At 36.5% G+C, this 20,355-nt stretch overlaps 1 protein-coding gene across 6 annotated transcripts in view; it reads left to right on the forward strand.

The window, feature by feature from the left end:
• The window catches only part of TLL1 (tolloid like 1), a 146,769-nt gene that overhangs the window by 116,522 nt on the left and 9,892 nt on the right, over positions 1-20,355 (forward strand). For all 6 annotated transcript variants that reach the window (XM_068942426.1, XM_068942424.1, XM_068942427.1 and 3 more), the window contains 5 exons: positions 2,680-2,840; positions 6,181-6,361; positions 12,932-13,057; positions 14,499-14,626; positions 19,332-19,545. In XM_068942426.1, coding sequence (XP_068798527.1) covers positions 2,680-2,840; positions 6,181-6,361; positions 12,932-13,057; positions 14,499-14,626; positions 19,332-19,545 — 810 coding nt within the window. The remainder of the gene's footprint in view (positions 1-2,679; positions 2,841-6,180; positions 6,362-12,931; positions 13,058-14,498; positions 14,627-19,331; positions 19,546-20,355) is intronic.

Consider the following 20,355-nt stretch of genomic DNA (forward strand, 5'->3'; position numbering starts at 1 on the left):
CAGCATAGCAATGTGCTGCTGTTTCATAATTAGAATATTTAATTTTCCCTCTGACTACCTCTGACTGTGGTCTGACTGTAGTGCAGTAACTGGGGAGCTGGCTGATTTGAAAAGCAGATTCCTTTATTCTAGCTCAAAGCTCAGAAAAATCCTTGCCACTCCTAGTCAGATCATGGACTTCTCTTGTAGGGAAAAAATTCTAAAGTTTGAGGTGATCAGAGTTTGTTTGAATAGTAGTTTACAGAAATAAAATCCTCACAAATGGAAGCCTGAGTAAACATAGGATTGGACAGAGATAAGCTTTTGCGTGCGATACAATACTTCATATCAACGGAAAGAAGCAAAAGCTCTTGATCATTACATAGCAATAATTGTTTGATTTTAATTCTTAAATGCCAGTAAATTCATGGATGGCACAACTTACTCCTATTTCAGTTCATATGGTTGTGCTTCTGTAGTAAATGGAGTTTGAAAATTGAAGTGCTCTGTATTATGGTATTCTGTAGTTTAGTATTCTTTAGATGTTATTCACTGGTCTATTATTTCCTTTTTTTTTTTTTCCCAAATCTCTGGCTTTGCAGTCATGGTTGGTCACAATTTGGGATATTTTTGCTTAGTTTCTTTGCAGGGTTGGTGTTTGGTGTGACTGTTTTGAGGGAGGCGGAGTGCTGATAGTCTGAAATTTTTGGCGTGATAGACTGCAGCTTTCATCAAGCTGTTTGTCCCCCCCACCTCCACTTTAATAGCAAGCACACTGAAAAAACAAAGTATTCCAAAAAGTCTGTTGCGTTAGATGTCTGCATGGAAGGCAGTGTGCAGAAAAATGAGACTAATCTAATAGGGGCCATCAGGCAGAGGTAGATCCTTTGATCATCAGCCCAAGTTTATGTAAGGAATTTAGTTTAGCCTGCCTGATGATCTGAGTCAGAATACTAGGGAAGATCAGAAGTCTTTCAGAAAACTCTTCCCTCTGCCTTCCAAAAATAGAGAAGGCATACATTCCCAGCACTCAGAAAAGCAAGTCTGGCAAAAGGAGGAGTGATTCTAAGGACATGTCTAGTTGTGCAGTGCAGCATGGAGCACAAATCCTGAACTGTCTCTGAAAGTGCATTTGTTCCACATGATATAGCACTGTATGTAGATATTAACTTGGATTCCTGAATTAAAATTACTGTGTTGTCACAGATGGCATTACAGCCAAGTCCCCGCATGATCTGGGGATTTGAGAGGTGGCTTAGCTGTTTTATTTCACACACGGTGCCAGAGTGGAAGCCTCTGACTCAAAAACTTTGCTTCATAGTTCATTGCAGTGTTGGCATGCACTGGAAATTTCTGTCCTCTTCCATGCTGGTCTGACCCACATCTCCTTGCTGCAGCACAGTAGAGGAAAAGGCCTTAAGAGTTTTTCAGTACTTCCATGTTTTGCACCATTGCCTCAGGAAACAGTGGAGTAACACTGAAAAGCAGAAACTGAAAACTAGCAGCCAGTTGTAGTCTTGATTCATGCTGGACCATGTGGTGACCAACTTGTGTCATCTGAATGTGGTCTCAAGAGCTGTGCCCAGTCTCTTTTGACACACTGAGGTGTGATCCCAGTCAGATTGTGTTTACATGTATACAAAGAAGTCCTCTGCATGGAAAGCAGGGTGACAGAAGGAAGGCTGGTATGTCTGAGTGGGCCAAGTGTGCCATGACCCAGGAACTGGTGAGTTCTCCCATGTCTGTTCGTATAGGTGTGGCATACGAGATTGCTAACTAGGTGGAGATAGCCAATTTTTAGTGTGTTCAAGTAAGCACTCAGCTTTAGTACTTAGCAATTGAAAGGAGATGGCTCTGCTTCCAACGATCAGCTCCTTGGACAGGGATTTGTGGATGATTTCCACATAGTACCATAATGGTACAAATGCAGCAGAGCATGATCGAGCATCCCTGCAAATCTCATTACTTCGCCCCCATGACCCCCTCCCTGGCCCCCCAGTGCAAAAAGATGATTTTTTCCACAGGTGCAAGAGATTATCGTTTATCCTTTGCTATCTGAAGTGCATTCATGCACAAAGCATGCTATTGCTCTGTTGTATGGCAATGACTGTTATTTCCAAATTTATGCTGAATATATGTTTCCTCTATTATTTGAACATACATACTTCAGCAAAAGTAATTGTGACTGAATAATAGGTGGCAGCTATCCCAAGGAAGTGACCCTATCTAGTAGTTATTGGAAGGCATTTGTAACAATGTGAGCTCAGGCAGATAGAGCTGATTCTGGATCAATATTCAGGAAGAAAGGCTGGGGAAATGAGAAGTGCATCTTAAGTAGGCTGTCTGCCAGAGCTTGGGGTGGTCAGGGTCCTTGGGCGGGCAGTGAGGTCAGAGGACTTACATGGGAAAGGTTGTTGGAGAATAACCAGAGTCTCTGGAGAGAAGGGAAAAGAAAGGATATGATAACGTCTTGTGCAGTCCTGAGACTTATCTCTGTCCACAAACCTGTGAGCTGTTGAAGATAGGGGCTGTCTCTTTCTTCTTGTTTGCACCAAGCATGATAAAGCAAGATTCTGATTAGTCTGTCTGGGTATTACAGCAGTATAAGTAATGAGAGAATTGAATCTCCTCGGTGCGCTTCTGTTTATAGTACAATACAGTTTCAGTCAAGAGATGATGCTCTCCCTTTTAATTTTACAGCTGCTTGCGGAGGACTTCTGACAAAGCTAAATGGGACTATAACCACGCCAGGGTGGCCCAAAGAATATCCTCCAAACAAAAACTGTGTGTGGCAGGTGGTTGCCCCGACGCAATACCGAATTTCAATGAAGTTTGAGTTTTTTGAGTTAGAAGGGAATGAAGTAAGTAACCATGGACAAAGAGCTGTACAGTCTGTTATATGCTAAATAGTTCCATGAGTGTTCAAAAATAGATATTGTCTTATGAAACCTTTGCTATTTGTTCATATACTGACAATTTCCATAGAAATTCTTGTTTTCATTTTGGGACTGTTTCTGGATTCTTTCAAAATAAACATGGAGTGAATAGCGCTCTTTTATACATATCAACTAAATGTGTATGTATTACAAGAAATTTAAAAGAAATGTTCTCTGCTGAGTCTCAGCTGACTTTTTTTTTTATCAACAAAGTAAAACAGAACAAATGGCTGAGACATACTGGAAAGAATTCAAGAGAAGAAAATCTGGAGGAACCAAATCATATTTAAAGAATAAGGCTACAAAGATTACATATAACGTGTGGTTAGTGGTGGAGTGAAGAAGCATTTAAATCATTTACAAGTATCGCAAGGGTGAATATTTAGAAAGGAAAAGGCACATTTACAGCAGTACCAGAAATAAGGCGCAGTGGAATGACATCAGTAAACGGAAAATGGCATTTTTCTGAAAATGAATCTATTTAGGCTGAGTCTCAGTGGATGTATCATATGCACTTTTAAAAACTATTACATAGCACAGAACCCCAAACGCCTGCCGTGCCTCTGCCAGAGTCTCTGTGAGGAGCAGGTTACACGCTGGCTCCCACAGTGGGGCCCAGACATTTTCTGCAACTCATCAGCAGAAACTGAGAGTCCATAACTCATGCTAGAGGCGGTTCCCACCAGCGTTGGGCCAGCCCGGCTTTGACCCAGGCAATCGGGACTTTCTTCCTGAAGGACAGTCGGCCCCATTGAGGGCAGAGGGGCAGCTGTGAGGTGGTAAGGGCTGCTCCCTGTGGCTTTAAAGAAGGCTGTAGGGATTACAATGCTTCTTGTGTGCATATCGGTAAAATATGTGTTTCACCATGAACTTTTCAGCCTCTGTTCTGCTTCCTGGGCATAGACGTGTCATGCCACTGAGTTCTCTTGCTATACGATAGCCATGAGGTGCTCTAGCCATAGAGTTAATATGGACGTTCTTCACAGTCAAATGCTAAATGGTGTTAAGAACTCAGTTCCTATGACGTTATTTCCAACTAAATAAATTGGTAGAAACATATTTGGTCTAAGGATGTGCACTGTTCTGAGTTTGAGACCTGAAGTGGCAAAATCTGGAGTTTATAAATAAAAAACAACACAGCCATGGTGGCTTTACAAATAATTTTGACAGGTGTTTGGTGGAGACAGAAATGAGAGCGTGTGTTTGTTTGTTTGTTTGCTTGTTATTCAGTGTGTCCTGAAGTCCTTGAAATTCCAACTTACTTTTAATGTTTTATAATACATTACATTCATTTCCTGTTCAATTCCTTGTGAGAATTGCAAAAGCTTTCACAGATATTAAGGAATAAAATCTTAAAAATCCTGCAGAATTGAAACTGAATTACCATTAGAACAAACGATAAAACTGCATTTCCTTAGTACTTAAGCCAGATTTTCAAGTCAGATACCTGAGACATAAGAAGGTTAAGTCAGTTTTCTAAGGTCATGCAAGACATATAACTTTAGCAGATACAAAAAATACATATTTTCCAGCATTAAAATTTTGATTTGACCATACGACACTTTCCCTCTCCTGTGTTACTAAGTCAGGTTCAGCTTTATATTGTTAAATGGTAGTACTAAGAAAGTTACCTATGAAAATCAGAAGAAATATATATAATATCTGAAACAATCTAATATATTTTCTGAAAATGCAGGCATAAAATACTTCTGTGTACATTTAGCAAATGCTCTGAATATCATCTGTTATAGGAGTTCCATTTAGTACCAAGCTTAATGAGTATTTTTAAAGACTTTAAGATATATTTACAAATAACTGAAATATCTTGCCCAGTGTTACAGTTTCAATAGACTTGTAATTTTATTTGTTTTATATACTGTTGTAGGAACTAAGTAAGACCACAAAACTCTGTCTCAAATACCATTTCATTTCTAGTCTAAGCCTATAAAAACATCAAAACTCACCATTGATGTATTGCTGAAATGAATATTGGGTTTTATTAACTTTTTTGCAAGTTATATTTGAAAATTGCATGCATTAAGATGAAATTATCTTATAATTATATTATCTTAATAATCAATGTAAATCAGCATGTGGAAAGTAACTCAAGTTTTATATAAATCTTTTATATTTTGTATATTATATAAATGTACTTTCAACGAATTGTCACTCCCCAATTCTGCCGAGTATGAAAACAATTCCAATAATGATAAAAATTTAATCTTCTTCATCTAGAATGTATTATATTCTAAAAAAAAAAAAAAAGAAACATTGAAGATCATTTAATAATTCATAGGAGAGAGTGCAACAAATGCCAAAACATCATTTTATACAGTTCCCTTCTAGCTCCCCTGGCATTTCTTTTATGACTATAAATAAAAACTGCATTTTATCAAATATAACTTGGATTTAACAGACAGTCTAAGCTCTGTATGAATCCTGCTGGCGACTGTTTTTTCTTAAGCTATTAATTGCAGACAACCGGGACATTTTTGATTAAATGATTGGTAGTTGAGCCTAAGAAGCTTAGAAGTTTTGGGGGTAGATGGCTTTATGTTGACCAAGGGATTATACACTGAAAGTATTATCATGGGTAGTAGGCCTTGCATAAGGCTTTTTTTATCACATTATTTTCTTCATTTTATTTTTAACCTTTTAATGAAAATGACATGCTTTAGCCCTCCAAATTATAGCTATGCTACTGTTAAAGATGTGGCTGTGTTAATAGTGCAGATGTATATAGGCATAAGTAAATATCTGTGTCTTACATACAATATGGTACAACCTAGCTTGTAAGTTTCTAAATGAAAACTAATAAATTTTGTTTAAGCTATAAGGTGCAAACAGTAAAATATTTTTAGGTTCTGTATTTATAGGATCTTATAAGGCAAAGATGGGTATAGTACTTCAAGGTGAATATTTTTAGATTTTAGTCCAATGTCATTGGAATTGTTACTTTTTAACTTAAATGAATAAGCTAGTAAGCATTTTAAAAATTAGATAATAAAAAGATTTTGCAAAAATACAATTTTGAACCTTAATACGTATTGTAAATATGCCTTAGTGACCTTAAAGTATGCTTACACAAAGTCGGTGAGCATTTGTAAGCATTTACAAATGTTTTCGTAGGCTCAGGAAAAAGTGAAGAAAATATTAACAGATTATTGAGCAGCATATCTCAATCATAGTTCTTGTATTTGTGAGTGATTTCATACTTTTTTTGGTTAGCTGGAAAAAAGATCTTTTTCTTTTTCCTCCCCCTCAGGTTTGCAAATATGATTATGTGGAGATTCGTAGTGGCCTTTCTTCTGATTCTAAACTACATGGTAAATTCTGCGGTACAGAAGTGCCTGAAGTTGTCACCTCACAGTACAACAACATGCGAATTGAGTTCAGATCTGACAACACTGTGTCAAAAAAAGGCTTCAAAGCTCACTTCTTTTCAGGTATAGAAAATCACTCTTGTGTACCTGTGAGTGCCTCTTGAGCGCAGGCTGCCTAGCTGCAGTGTATCCTGGTCATGAAAGTGAGTGGCCTTTTCCCTTATAAGATTGCTTGTAGCTTTAACTTGGATTCATTTATAAACGCAGAGCCACTCTTAAAATACCATTCTGAATTGAAATGCCAGTATACAGTAAACCATACATGGAGCGCATGTATATTTTTAAATAACAGCAGAGGCAAATATACTTTGTGAGATAAAGGGGAAAGATAATTTACTAAAAGTTCCTAAATTTCCATTAGACTTCTTTTATCCCAAGTTTTGTTCCTGATTTTTCAAATCCCAGTTGTAATATGACATCAATTACATACTGTGTTCACGTGTACTTTTTTCACTCAGGTCTCTTAATATATTTCATTAGTTATGAATTACCACTTTCTACAATAACATTTGTTTAGCCTTATGGGATCATTCTTGCCAAACTTTGCTGCTCTTAATGTTTTGCAGAGGGAAAGAGATTAAGGCCTTGCTCCTGTAAAAATTTGTATATATCTTTAATTATAAGTGTAATCTCACTGAGGCAGATCAGAACTATGGCAGTTTATATCCCCTAAGGACAGGTATCATTGATGTTAGGCATGAAAAAAGCTGAAGATTTGAGGAAATACTTGCAAGGTAATGGTTTTTGCAATTACCAGCTGAGACTAGATTATAATAATCTGTCTGTGGCAGGATACCACCTGGTGTTAGCAGTGGCATTTTGCTTAGTGTTTTCCTGTGCATTTACACGCACATATGGGCATAGGTATGTTATCTTGTGTCAAACAAAACAACCCTCCCATAAACTCTGCAAGCCATCCAGAAGCATTTGGGGGTTGAATTTTGCCCCAAATTTTCTTATAGCAATTACAAAAACTGAATTGGGAGAATCTTAATTATGTTTAGTATGTAGCAAAATGTATTACTATGCACCATTATTAGTGTTCATTTGCTTAAATGTTTTGTTATCAAAGCTGAAATGAAAATGATATTTCATTAGGTAGCTTAATAACTGATGAATTGACTTTGAAAAAATAAAGTAACATGAATCAGTATATTGTTTAGGTAATGTTGCTGAGAACATGAGGAAAATATCAAGACAAACAATTTGGAGATTTGCAACTTGCAATTTTTTCCTGTTATGTCACTTTATGTTAAAAAGAAAAAAAAGGTGACAATGATAAAAGATGAAAGTAAGTGATTTATCTCATGCAAAGAACTTAACAAACATTTATCTCTGCTAAAGCATTTTTTTTCATGGGAATCGTATTTCCTTGAGCATAGTAATTCAGATCTGTTTTTACATATACTGACACCTTTAACTCACAGAAATTTTATTTTACTTGTAAAATGACATTTTAAATTAGCAAGAAGCTTTCGAGGTTTACGCAGTATTTGTAATAAATAACTATACACATGGGACTGATGAGCTTTCTCTTAGCAACACTTACATGACTCGTCATTTCATGTAGGCTTAGTACTGCCAGGAGGAATTGTCACATAATATGATTTTTTACAAGAATAACTATTGAAATGTTGCAGTTCAAAAAATGGCCTGCAAATTAAGTTTTTAATGTATTTTCAGTATCTATAAAGCTATGCCAGAAAAGATTGGCAACACTAGTATTGTAATTTGTAAGCTTTGTAGTTCAGAAGTTAAGGCTTATGGACCTGCTGAATACTTATACATTTAAATTCATTTTAAATTCTGATTTTCTTTGAAGTGATGCTTTATTTTCCTTGATCTTTTAGTGATTGTTTAAATAATCTATTACTATTATGAACGTGTTCTGGGAAGAAATCAGGCAAGAAATCAGGCCTAGTCTGTATGTTGGAGAAGGTCCTAGCTATAATTCACGGAGTTCAGAGGATTGAGCTGCAATCCTTCAGAACCATTACTTCCCTTCTCTTGTTGATTTCTGAATGAAATGTTCTCCTCCCTGCCCCAGGTGCAAACAAGTTTTTCCTGGTAGTTTAAGAAAGATAAATTTTAGTCAGGGATAAATCTGAACTAATGTTTTTGTGGGTGTGGTTTTTTCTTTCTTTCTTTCTTTTTTTTTTTTTTTTAAACGAACAGAAATGTGTGGTGTGTCCTGGGTATGGAAAATCTGTTTCTAATTCTCTTCAAACAAAGCTGATTTGATGCAAATAGTGTTTAATACTACGAGTATATAAATGTACAGTATGCTTCATAATGTATTTCTGCCATAATCTCATCCATCATTTCATATGCGTTCAGCTACTGTGCATTTTATTTTCATTCTTTCTGGTTTCTCTTCTAGTTGTTACCATTTTAGCAGATTTTTTTTCTATATTATCTGGCTTTTCCCTTTTGACAGCATTTCTTGACCAAAACAGAAATTTTACACTGGGACTAAATCAAACTTTTGAACTTAAAGTACATAAAAAGAAATTGTCATCTCTGAATAGTTCATCAGTCACAAATCTCATGGCTATTAAAATCACTTAAATGTGTTTACCCCTGCATGAACATAATATGAACATAATATGCTATTTGTCTATCAGTTAAGAATGACAAAGGGACTTGAGTCTTCACCTTATGTAGCTTGACTTCTGAGAACTGATAACTGATGGCTGTTCAGCTTGATCATGTGTTCTTTTTTGTCTCTGTATGTGTTTGTCTTTAGAATCCAATATTTTTAGAATGGTGTATGCTAAGAAATACTTACTGTTAGTTCTCAATGTACAAGCTGCTTGCTAGAAGGCATTTAAGCATTTTAATTAATTAAATCCCAATAGAAACGCTTTAAAACATTTAGTTACACAGATATACATCATGAGAAAAATCAGCAGTGAGGAATATGCTGCATCTTGCAGTCTGTTCACCAGCAAAAGGCATAGAAAGTGCTCAGAAAGCAAGCGCTAGATTAGTCATATTAGCATGAAGATTAAAAAGTGTAATATGTTCCTTAAGCACAGCTAAGGAACTTTTTTGGTAACTTTTTTGGTGGTGAATTCCATGGCCAAGGCTGGAGTTGAGAAACTATGGCCCAGCTCCAGCTCAGACGGCAGAACACAGTTGTTTTTTTTTTGGTGACTGGAACCCACTGTGATAAACTGTGAACGCAAACAGTGACATAGGGCCAACAGATGACCTGTGTTAAGAAGGCATTTGTATTGACAAAAGAAGACACATGATTGCATTTGTGGCTGTAAAATGGTTTTAACAGCCAGCCAGGTGCTATTGGAAAGTGAGAAAAACACTTTTTTTTTTTTTTAAACATTCTGTAAAATTTACATTTGATGGGACGAATCTCAAGAAAGCTCTGCCGCGAGCTGCTGGAGAGACCTATTTAAGTTTCAGAGAGAATGCTGTATAAATATAATCCAGTTTCATGAGCAAGGAGGAAGAACTAGGAAGTAATGATATACTCATTTTTTTAGTATTTTTGTTAAAACTTGTTGGAATTGGTTATTAAGCTTCTAAACTAGAAGCTTCCAGCAAGAATAAGTTTTGTTCTCATTCTCTCTCTCTCTCTCTTTCTCATGCTCTTCTCCCTTTCTCTCTCTCTCTGTGATATTTTCAAGAAAGTAGCCCTAATTGTTTCTTTTCATTAGTCTTTTAGATAGTGGTATGATTAATACCCAGCAGCAACATGTCATTAAACTGCTTCCATTTATCATAAGCTTTAGAGTTATTTTTGTGTTTTAAATAAATGTGATTCTTTGCATGGTCATTCAAAACGGACGTGGTGTCTGATGTAATGTGGAAATGAACTTTGTTGGGACACTTCTTGGGTGATGATTCTTTGAGCAGGTAAAAAGAAAAAGTTAAAATGTTTCTAGCCTTAAGCAGATTTGTGTTGGAGCACAAACTCATCTCTGGTGCCATCCTGGTACGTTTTTTTCCACAGACAAGAAAGCTGCCTGCAAAGAGAAAATTTTTGTTTTTGAATCTTGCAAGGACTTGATACAGGTCCCTTCAGGCCGAGTACGTATTATTCACAGACTGGTGGCCTCTGAGGGTCTCAGAGGTACGACCATTTGTACTCTGAACGGTTAAAATCTAACATTTTGTTCAGAATGGATCTTTCCCTGTTTTGAGTATGGACATAAGAAGAGAAAGTATCCATTCAAAACTGGGAGACTCATTTCCTTCTGTCAGCATAACAAATGGCTTTGTTTTTACGTGGCAAAACATTTGTTTCTATAACTAATACAGACTAATTGTTTTTTCATAAATTTTGAAACTGGGCAACCAATTTGACTGAAAGTCTGCTTTGACTTACAAAGTGCAAGGAAGGCTTGTTCAACAGTTGCATCCTTGATTAACCATGTACAAGTAATTATCGTAGTTTAAGTATGTTTCAAAGCTTCTCTCTTCTACCTTCTGTCCATTGTTTTATATAAATTTTATCTTGAAGTGATCCAGTGCAGGCCTGTGTGCTTACCAACTTGTCTCTTAAGAGATTATTTTGCAGAATAAAAACATATTTAATGTTAGACTACTTTTCTCTATTTTCACACTGTTTGGAAGGTTAAAATGGAGAGGGCTATTTGTGTACTTAAACTGTACTTGAATGTCCAACTTGAATGCATTTTGAGCTTGCCTTCCATTTATTTTGTTATTTTAGTAGAAAACTGCAAACTAATATTTAGGAGGGGAAATATTTAAGAGTTTTCTTCATATTCCCTATAATTTCTCATTCGCTTGTTACTATTCTTCACTTGCAACATGGAATTCATGATAGTGCTTGCTTTTGAAAAGGTGAAAGATTAAAAACTTTTGTTTGAAATTAGATAGATTTACTACCTCAACTTTGGATTTGTATTACAGGGTGCATAAAGAGTATACTGTAGAGCTTTTATGCTTCTTTCATCATCATGGCAACAACTAATATAAGCCTTTGGATGATTCTGGGAGCTGCATATGCTTTTGACTGCTTCGTAGCCTCCAAATCTGTTCACCTCTGCAGAAAGCTTCCAAGCACTTTCAGTGCAAGCAGAACTGAGATTTATAGCACACACAAAAATGCAGTGGATGCTTGGGTTTGACTTGCAGGATTCTTCCTTAAATATACATCATCGTCCTGTATTACAAGAACAAACTGTTTTTTTTTTGGAAGACCTGCAAGTCAATGAGCAAAATGTCACATACATTTTGGCAGATTAAGCACTGCTGTGCATGTGATTGTAATGCACAGTACCTTTGTTGTGTTACAGAATATAAGCTTCAACAAAGGTAGGGGAAAAAAACGCATAAGTAAAACAACAAGAGACTTGAATTTTTCTGTACTGGCTTGTAATCTACAGAAATTCTTACTGTGCCTACTAAAGCCTGAAACATTGCATGTTACCTTGTTCGGAGATAACGCTTATTGCTGCTTTCCAAGATACGTGAGGTTGAAGGAGACACGTGCTCTACATTCCAACACTGCAACAATTGGACCTCTGGGATGGCCATAATTTCTTTGCTTTTTTTCTGCTCTTTCTTTTGCATGTTAAAATGGCAAGTTTGTAAGGCATAGGGTTTTTTTGTTAATGTATGAGTGTATGTGTGTATATATATGTGTGTCTGGATTTATATGTGTGTGGATACATATATGCATATTATATGCATATATGTATATACATATATACATATGTATGTATATGTTTATATGTCAGGAGCAATCTGCCAGTTTTAACGGACCAGCCTTACCTAAAATGACAACAGCTGAATGACATAGAAGGGTGACAGCTGAGGCCTCTTGCTAAAATGACAGCCTGTTAATCTAGTTTGGCTTTTCTCCATGCAATGAATTTGTAGCTGTTTAATGCAGGTCATATTTCCTCCCCTACTCCCTGCTTTACTTCTAACACACTAAAAGCTCTTTTAAAGGATTTTATATTAATAAACAGAACTGCATGCTATGTTATAGATCTCCTGAAATAATTAATGCCAGTTTCTTTTGTATGTTTTTCAATGAAATATTTGCCTTTGTGGGAGGTTATTTAATGTCCAGATTCACTAAAAGTACAGCACATTGTCACTTAGCTAGAAAAAAAAACAACTTTTTTGAAAAGCTTGTGTTAAATCATTCTTAGATCTTTTATGTGCAGATCTTGAAACCTTGTTTGGCCTAAATGTTCCTTTCAATGTATGACCATTAAATTGCGGAATATGCATAAAGTAGAAATACTTTGTCCATAAATTAAGCTCCTGTTGTTTACTGAGAGAAGGCTTTGGGTGAGATATTTATGAAATCTTTGCCAGCAAGACTAGTTGAAAAAGTAAACACTGGTAACTGTCTTACCTCCTTTGTTCCAGTTTGCTTGTTTTACTAGTGTTCCTCTCTCCTAAAACTACCCCCCACTTCTTAGCATGAAATAGTTGTGCCATAGTGCAAGGCTGCAGGCTGAGCAATGAGTGGGTAGAGAACTAAGGTACTATAAAACTGTCATACTGAGAAGAATATCTGTGCCTTAGCTCATCCTTTTCTGGACTCAAATACTGTCACAACCCTTTTTCTTTTTAGTAGCAAGCACTATTGTTGCCTGTGATGCTCACGCGTCCTTGTTATGTGTTTCTTAGATAAGGATGAGTGTTCAAAGGACAACGGTGGCTGCCAGCATGAGTGTATCAACACGGTAGGAAGCTACGTTTGCCAGTGCCGCAATGGGTTTGTGCTGCATGAGAACAAACATGACTGCAAGGAAGGTAAGTAGTAGCATATCTGAACAGTAGGTAATACAACTGTCTTTTAGAAAGCTCTCTGCTGCTCTCCTTCCAAGGAAAAGAAAGAAAAGAAAAAAAAAAAAAGGGGGGGGGGAGTGTCTTGATGATGGGAGGGGTTAACATTTTGGGCCTAAACTTTTCTCCCTACCCTTGCACTTCTGTGTGGTCAAGGTTGAGGCATCAAAAGAAACCCAGCTGGGAAAACCTGTTGTTATCGGCCACTCGATTTAGGCACATTTAATAGTGCTGTTAATTGTAAAATTTCAGAGTTGTGATAGACTATTCAGCTAATATAGTATTAAACGCAGGGCTAGATTTGCTGCAGGGAAGCCTGGTAAAATTGTCATTAGCTCTCTTTGCATTCAGCAGTAGGTAGTCTCCCCACAGCCAGGCTGAAACAGTATCTACCCGTAAGAGACTGCTTTCTGGGTTTATTTTAGGGGATATATTCAACAGTCTAAATTCCAGTCAAGTCCCGTTTTCCTATTTGCGGTATCAATTTGTGCATTGCTCCAAGAAAACAGTAGCCTCTGGGGCTGAGGCACAATTTAGGCTATCTGCAAATGAACCTTAAGTATGCAATATCACGTTAGCTACTATAATTTCTCCAGGCTGCATTCTAGCATGGATGTAATTTGCTAGTAATGATATGCTCTTTGTGACTCACTTGCACTGTCACTAAAGTTGGAATAGTACTTGCCTCCTCTAGAAGATTCTTGTTGAGTAATTCCTTGATGTTTATAAAGTACTTTTTTAAGAAATTAAATGCAAAAGGAGGTAGAACAGATTTTTACTTCCTGTCTTCCTTATATTTTAGTTGTTTGTATTTATTTGTAGTGAGACACTTCTGGTAATTCAGTTATGGTGTAACAGGATGTGAATGACTAAGCTTTTCTCGGTAGATACTCTCAACTTGGTCTTAGCTGTTTTCCAGTTTAACGTATGTCTAGACACTATAGTTTAGAAATCAAAATGATTGCTCTGTAGCTGCAATATGAGTATTAGTGGGAAGAGATAAAATAAAAAATGTTTTAAAAATGTTTGAAAATACCTATTGAAGCTGGATTGGCAAGATTACTCTTGTGGATTTTCGTACTTGTGAGGAAAGCAGAGCGGAGGGAATAGCAAAACATTTGATTATATTTTAATACTTAGTTCTTTTATGATATTTATTTCCAAAAGATACAATCTGTTGCAAACAATAGCATACGTTTCATGACAATCAGTTAACAAGCATGCTGGATTAGTTACCATAAACTATTTGCCAAAGCAGATGAACATGATCATGCACACTGAAGAGGATGCTTAGCTATCTTATTGAAGATCCTTTCCATAAAGTGGGTCCCTGATAGAAAAGTGTATTTTTCTGGCTACATCTGAAAGGAGATTTCCAGACTAACCAGTGCTATCGTTATTGACACAGCTGAGTGTGAACAGAAGATCCATAGTCCTAATGGGTTCATCACGAGTCCCAACTGGCCTGACAAGTATCCCAGCAGAAAGGAGTGCACGTGGGAAATCAGTGCCACCCCTGGCCAAAGAGTCAAATTAGTAAGTTTCTGACTACCCTACTTCTTTCTCTTCTCTTCACCCGAACCTGCTTCTCAACAGACTGCTCAAGGATACAGAACTGTTACTAAACTTTACTGTCAATTTGCAGTCAAAAGTAACATTCTTTTTGAAAAAACAAAACAAAACTGTTGACTCCTGTCTATTCCTGACCAACTGAGGCTACTTAATATCATGGAGCTGTGAATTTAAATTTGTGGTTATTGCAAATACTCTGGATAACAAAGGGCAAGGATACTTTAGTCTTGTCAGACTTTACTGTATCAGCGTAGCAACTCATAAAAATTGCGCAAAGTTTTGTCAAACGTGTCAGAAAACATTTACGTGAGCTCTAATATATACAGTATACAAAATTACAGCTTACGTACAATCCTCTCTACGTGCCTTTAACTTTTTTATTCTCTCTCTTTTTCTAATTGTATTTTTCAAGGGGGGAAAGAAGACACAGAAAACAAGAATCTGGACTTAAAAGCTGCACGAAATTTTAGCCTAAATAGATGAGTAACCTAAGTAGAGTTAAGGGACCTTTATGATTAGTTGGCTGAGGGCAGTACTGGTAGTGGCTGAAGAAGAGTCAGCAAAGCTTAGGGAGCTTCCAGACTTCTTGAAGTTATGCAGCCTCTGCACAAAGCCAATGGCACAGACCTGTCCAGGTGGGCTTTTCTACTCTGTGTTCAGCCCCAATGTTCCTTTTGGCTACAGGACTTAGAGAAGAGCCACATGGCTGTCACTGCAGTGCCGGTGGCTGACTGCTCCTCCTTTAGGCAGCGAAGAAATTCCATCCATTTTTCCAGATCTTTCGGTCCTCTGAAAAGGGTGGTTTGGATGCTGAGAAAATGATAATCTGAATTTACATACGAAATCCCTCCTGATGGGTATAACATTAAAAAAAAAAAAAAAAAAAGTTACAGTAATACCTGTGGAGAAACAAAGTGCAACTGAGGTTTGCACAGACGTGTAAAGTCCTTGTTCTGAAGCACTTCACGATCAAAACATGCTAGCCATACAATTGGAAGGAGAAGGGATTGTTGTCCACGTAGAAAGACTGCAAAAAGGAAAAGAGCAATGAACTCTCTTTATGACAGAAATTATTTTGCATATTTTAAAAGTCTAATAAAATGACATTACAAATGCTTGGGGGGAGCATATAAGCTGAAGAAAAAATTATGTCTCTGCTTGAAAGTAGTAGAAGCAATAGTCTACGCTGGTTTATGGATAAAAGGCATAGCCAAAACCAAAACTCCTACTGCTGATGCTGATGTGGGATCCTGTGTTGATCCCTGTTCTCCAAGGGGGAAAATGGTTAAACTCTTCCTATGTAGAGAGAGGGAGAGGGTGGTCAGGGTTGAGCGGTAGCTCTGTCCTTTCAAAGGGTGAGAAACAGGTTTTCAATGCAGAAGCATAAAGATTTCTTTCGGGAAATAGTGCATGTGTCTGCTCTAAAATAAAAGATTTTTAAATTGACTTTCTCTAATGAAATTGGAGAAATTGAACAGAATTTATTTTACACAGAATTTTCAAAAATACCTACATGATTTAGAGTCTGAAATCCACTTTTCTGTGAAAGCCAGTAGGGTCAGTCTTCTAACTTACAGGATCTTTAAAATCTGTCTGGTACAGCAATTTACTGTATTAATAGTACTAATACAATACTTCCATTATAGATAAATATTTCTTCTTGGACTACCAAACTATATTTAAGTTTACTCTTCACAGTTTACTTAGCCAAATTAAAAAAGGAGAAAATTGATCTGTTCATGCTAACAAAAGCACAGGAATTGTGAGGCTGTGCTTTGTTTTGTGGGGAGGTTGGTATACAGAAACTAATCTTCTCTTGTGATTGCTCTCACACTGATAATCATTAAAGCCTCTTCCTGAAAAGGGTAAAGTTAAGCATTTGGTGTAATTAAAAAGTCTATGAAAAAATGGATATGCACTTTGGAGTTTTTAAATGAAATGTGCAGATAAAGATAGCTTTCAAAATGCTTTGTACCACAGAGAGGGGGAGAGAGATTTTCATAAGCTAATCAGCCGGATGTTTATAAGAGACAGACTTATGGATAGCTGCCTGCATAGGATACTTAAGTGCCACCAGCGTATCTACTCAGAGTGCTATAGATAGTAAGGGTTGGATGTTCAGAAGCTATACGTAACACTCCTGAATAGCCTTCCCATTAATGAGACCATCAAAATGGGGACTGTAGTCAGGTTGGGCTAGATTTGCAGGAGTATTTGTCCCAGGAAGATGAAGTGTGATTTACAACTTTATTAAATTATCAGTAAACACTAGGCACTAAGCAGTACAGAGGAGGTTAGTAGCAACTCCTTTATTATATTCAACTTAAAGGAAAGATGGTGTTAATTCTCCTCTTTCAAGCTTGTTCATAGTCCACTGCCGGGAACTGACTGCTTTCCTTTAAAAGAAGGAGGTCGTTTCTGTGTGTTTTAAAAGGTGACTTGTTTTGACCCTTTGAAAATCTAATATTAAGATATTGCTTTTCCTTTTAAAAAAATTATTTGATTCTATTTATAATTGCTAGAATCAATTGTTAGGCTTGCAATGTATTTAGGACTTTCTCCTGTTCTTTTTCAATGGGATATAATATAGTGCGTACCACTTATCAAAGTAACATCTCTCTTACAGGTTTAGGAATCCTGGTGATAGTTCAGTTACTGAGAATAGATCAGTCATATCATAAGATTGATTTTTTTTTTTTTTTTTGGTAATGGGTAATGATCAGAAATGAAAAATAAGTAATGTAATTTTCCTGTAAAAGAAACGTAAATGCTACAGGCTGCTCTTGGACCACATCTATTACTCCTATTGATTCCAAATTGGCTTGACTCAATTCTATATTTAACTAACTCCCTTACAGTGAGTTTCTCAGGTTTTTTAAACTGTCAGATTTTATTTGGGTATAAATGACAACGCATACTTGGCATCGTAAAAATAAGATGGCTGATTGCAACTTAAGAGCAGCAGGAGGAACTGCTGCACAGCTGTTTTTCATGCCTCTGCAGTTTCCTTCCCTTAATATAAAACCCAAATTTTCTTGTGAAATGAATCTATATCCATTGTATCATGTAACTGTCCAGTTTTCACAAGCCAAAAGTGCTATTCTGGCTCTTCTGGCAAAGGGGTATGTTGGCTGTTCATGCTTACTTTAGGTCAGCTGCTAATATAAAGTGCCATCACAGTTCATATTGGCAGGCTTCCACAAGGGATTCAATAGATCAGATTTGCGTTGGTGTACCAGATAGAAAGCATAATCATGATATTTGTTCAGTATTTGACAGTTTTTTCCTTTTAAATATTGTTTTGTAATCTCTTAGATTTTCCATAAACACTCAGGTATCTGGCTACTTATTGGGAACATTTATGCTTAATATTTTTATGAGATTTTATTGCCCGAAATGGATTCTGAATTTTGCCTTGAATTTTAGGTTACTTTTAAAAATTCACAAATAAATGTATGTTTATATTGCCTTCTCAGTGTTTACCTGGGAGGAAAATACCAGCTCTTTAATCCTATAGTTTGTGCTTCAAATTTGGCCCCGGTCAAAAAGTTGTATCTGAAGTCTCTTAGATGCCTACTTTCAAATAAATTTGCTGATACCAGCAAATTTAAGTCCAGCCTTAGAAGACAAGCTTCCTAATTTGAAAAACAGGTATTAGTTGGATACCTTTTTAGCAGTTTCTATAGGATGAGACATACAGATTGGGGAAACAGCTGCAGTTGGATACTCTGCATTTGAATAATCTCAGTTCTGAGAATCTTTAAAAGTTAGTTGGCCAGGCTCTGTTCCTAAGCACTCACAATTTACAATTTTTAATGAATTTGTCCTCACAAGCCTCCATGTGCACTGGGAGCGCTGGGGAGAATCTCCAGGAACTGAAAAGCTAACATAAAAGTTTTTTGTTGTAGAAGAAACATCACACATTTGAAATGACACAAAGTTTGAGATCACTGTGTTCAAAACATTGCAGCAAGTTGCATCTTCTTGAGAGAGTTGGGGAGGACAAAAGCAAGACTGATGGAGATTTTTTTTCATAAAGTCAAAATCCTTTTGCTATTTTTCACAATGATTTCACTAGCAAAAATGTGATCCTAATATGTTATATACAGCCTGAAATATTGTTATGATTATAGAAATTATATTTCTAGATAGTAGATTAGACGATATAATTTTCAAGAAGTTGTGTTGTATATGCTTTACATGCACACATTGATGTGAAAAGGTCATTCTCAATGGTGTGAACTGTGGAGTGAGGTAAATATCTAGAAAGGGGCATTATTTTTCATGAATGTTTCGAAGCCTCAGCTATCTGAGGAACAAATTGATTTCCTGCTTTCTGGTTTGTTTTGAATGTAATGTGAAATTTGGAATAATTATACAAAATATCTGTACAAATTCAATGGGAAGTAGTATTCCAAATTTGCTATCATGTTATGGATACTAATCCCTTTTATATGAAGAGTGCCTTACCAAATTTTTAAAATTCACTGTCTTAATTATTATTCTGCTTTCTTAAAATCAGTATGTTATTCAAAGCTACAGGCTTGTAGGAGCAGAAAAGCTCATTTAACTGCATATACAATGCATTTTGAAACATTTACAGTATATGTTTACCTAACAAATGCAGTAAATATAGTAATACATTGAATCTTTTTTTTTCCCTCCCTAGACTTTTAATGAATTTGAGATAGAACAACACCAAGAATGTGCTTATGACCACTTGGAAGTGTTCGATGGTGAAACTGAAAAATCACCAATTCTGGGACGCTTATGTGGCAATAAGTTACCAGATCCTCTTATTGCTACTGGAAATAAAATGTTCCTCCGATTTATTTCTGATGCATCAGTTCAAAGAAAAGGCTTCCAAGCAACACATTCTACAGGTCAGAAAATCAAGATGTGATTTACTAATAATTTCCCCTTCCTTTAGAAGGAACTGGGATGATTTAATAGATAACACAATGTTACAACTAAATCTAACAAAATCTTAAAAGCAGTGGGAAAAGTCTGAGGTTGGAGAAAATATTCTCTACATTTTAGACATGTCTGCTTGCCTGCCCATGTCTCTCTGTCTCTCTCTGTCTCTCTCTGTCTCTCTCTGTCTCTCTCTGTCTCTCTCTGTCTCTCTCTGTCTCTCTCTGTCTCTCTCTGTCTCTCTCTGTCTCTCTCTGTCTCTCTCTGTCTCTCTCTGTCTCTCTCTGTCTCTCTCTGTCTCTCTCTGTCTCTCTCTGTCTCTCTCTGTCTCTCTCTGTCTCTCTCTGTCTCTCTCTGTCTCTCTCTGTCTCTCTCTGTCTCTCTCTGTCTCTCTCTGTCTCTCTCTGTCTCTCTCGCATGCGCGCTCTTTCTCAAATTTGGCTTCATGGTAATTTTAATTTTATAGGTAAGTGATTAAAGGATTTTGCAACAAGATCCAATGAAAGAAGGCTATGGCATAGACAATCTAAGACATTTGTTAGAATTCATGCCTTTAGTTTATAGAAGATTCAATAGCTTTTCATTGTATTTGTAATGGCAGTACTTTACTGGGGCATGTGATGTACCTCTATTACTTTCCCGTTCTAACTTAAACAAAAGTCTGGGCTTTGTATAAACAGTTAGTACTTTTCCTGTAGAGCTGAAAAGAGAAGACAAGCCAAAATAGAACAGGAAAAAAAATACTGAATACTTTCTTAACAGCTTAAAAATGTAATATT

The sequence above is a fragment of the Struthio camelus genome, chromosome 4 (assembly GCF_040807025.1).
Source record: "Struthio camelus isolate bStrCam1 chromosome 4, bStrCam1.hap1, whole genome shotgun sequence".
Classification (NCBI taxonomy): domain Eukaryota; kingdom Metazoa; phylum Chordata; class Aves; order Struthioniformes; family Struthionidae; genus Struthio; species Struthio camelus.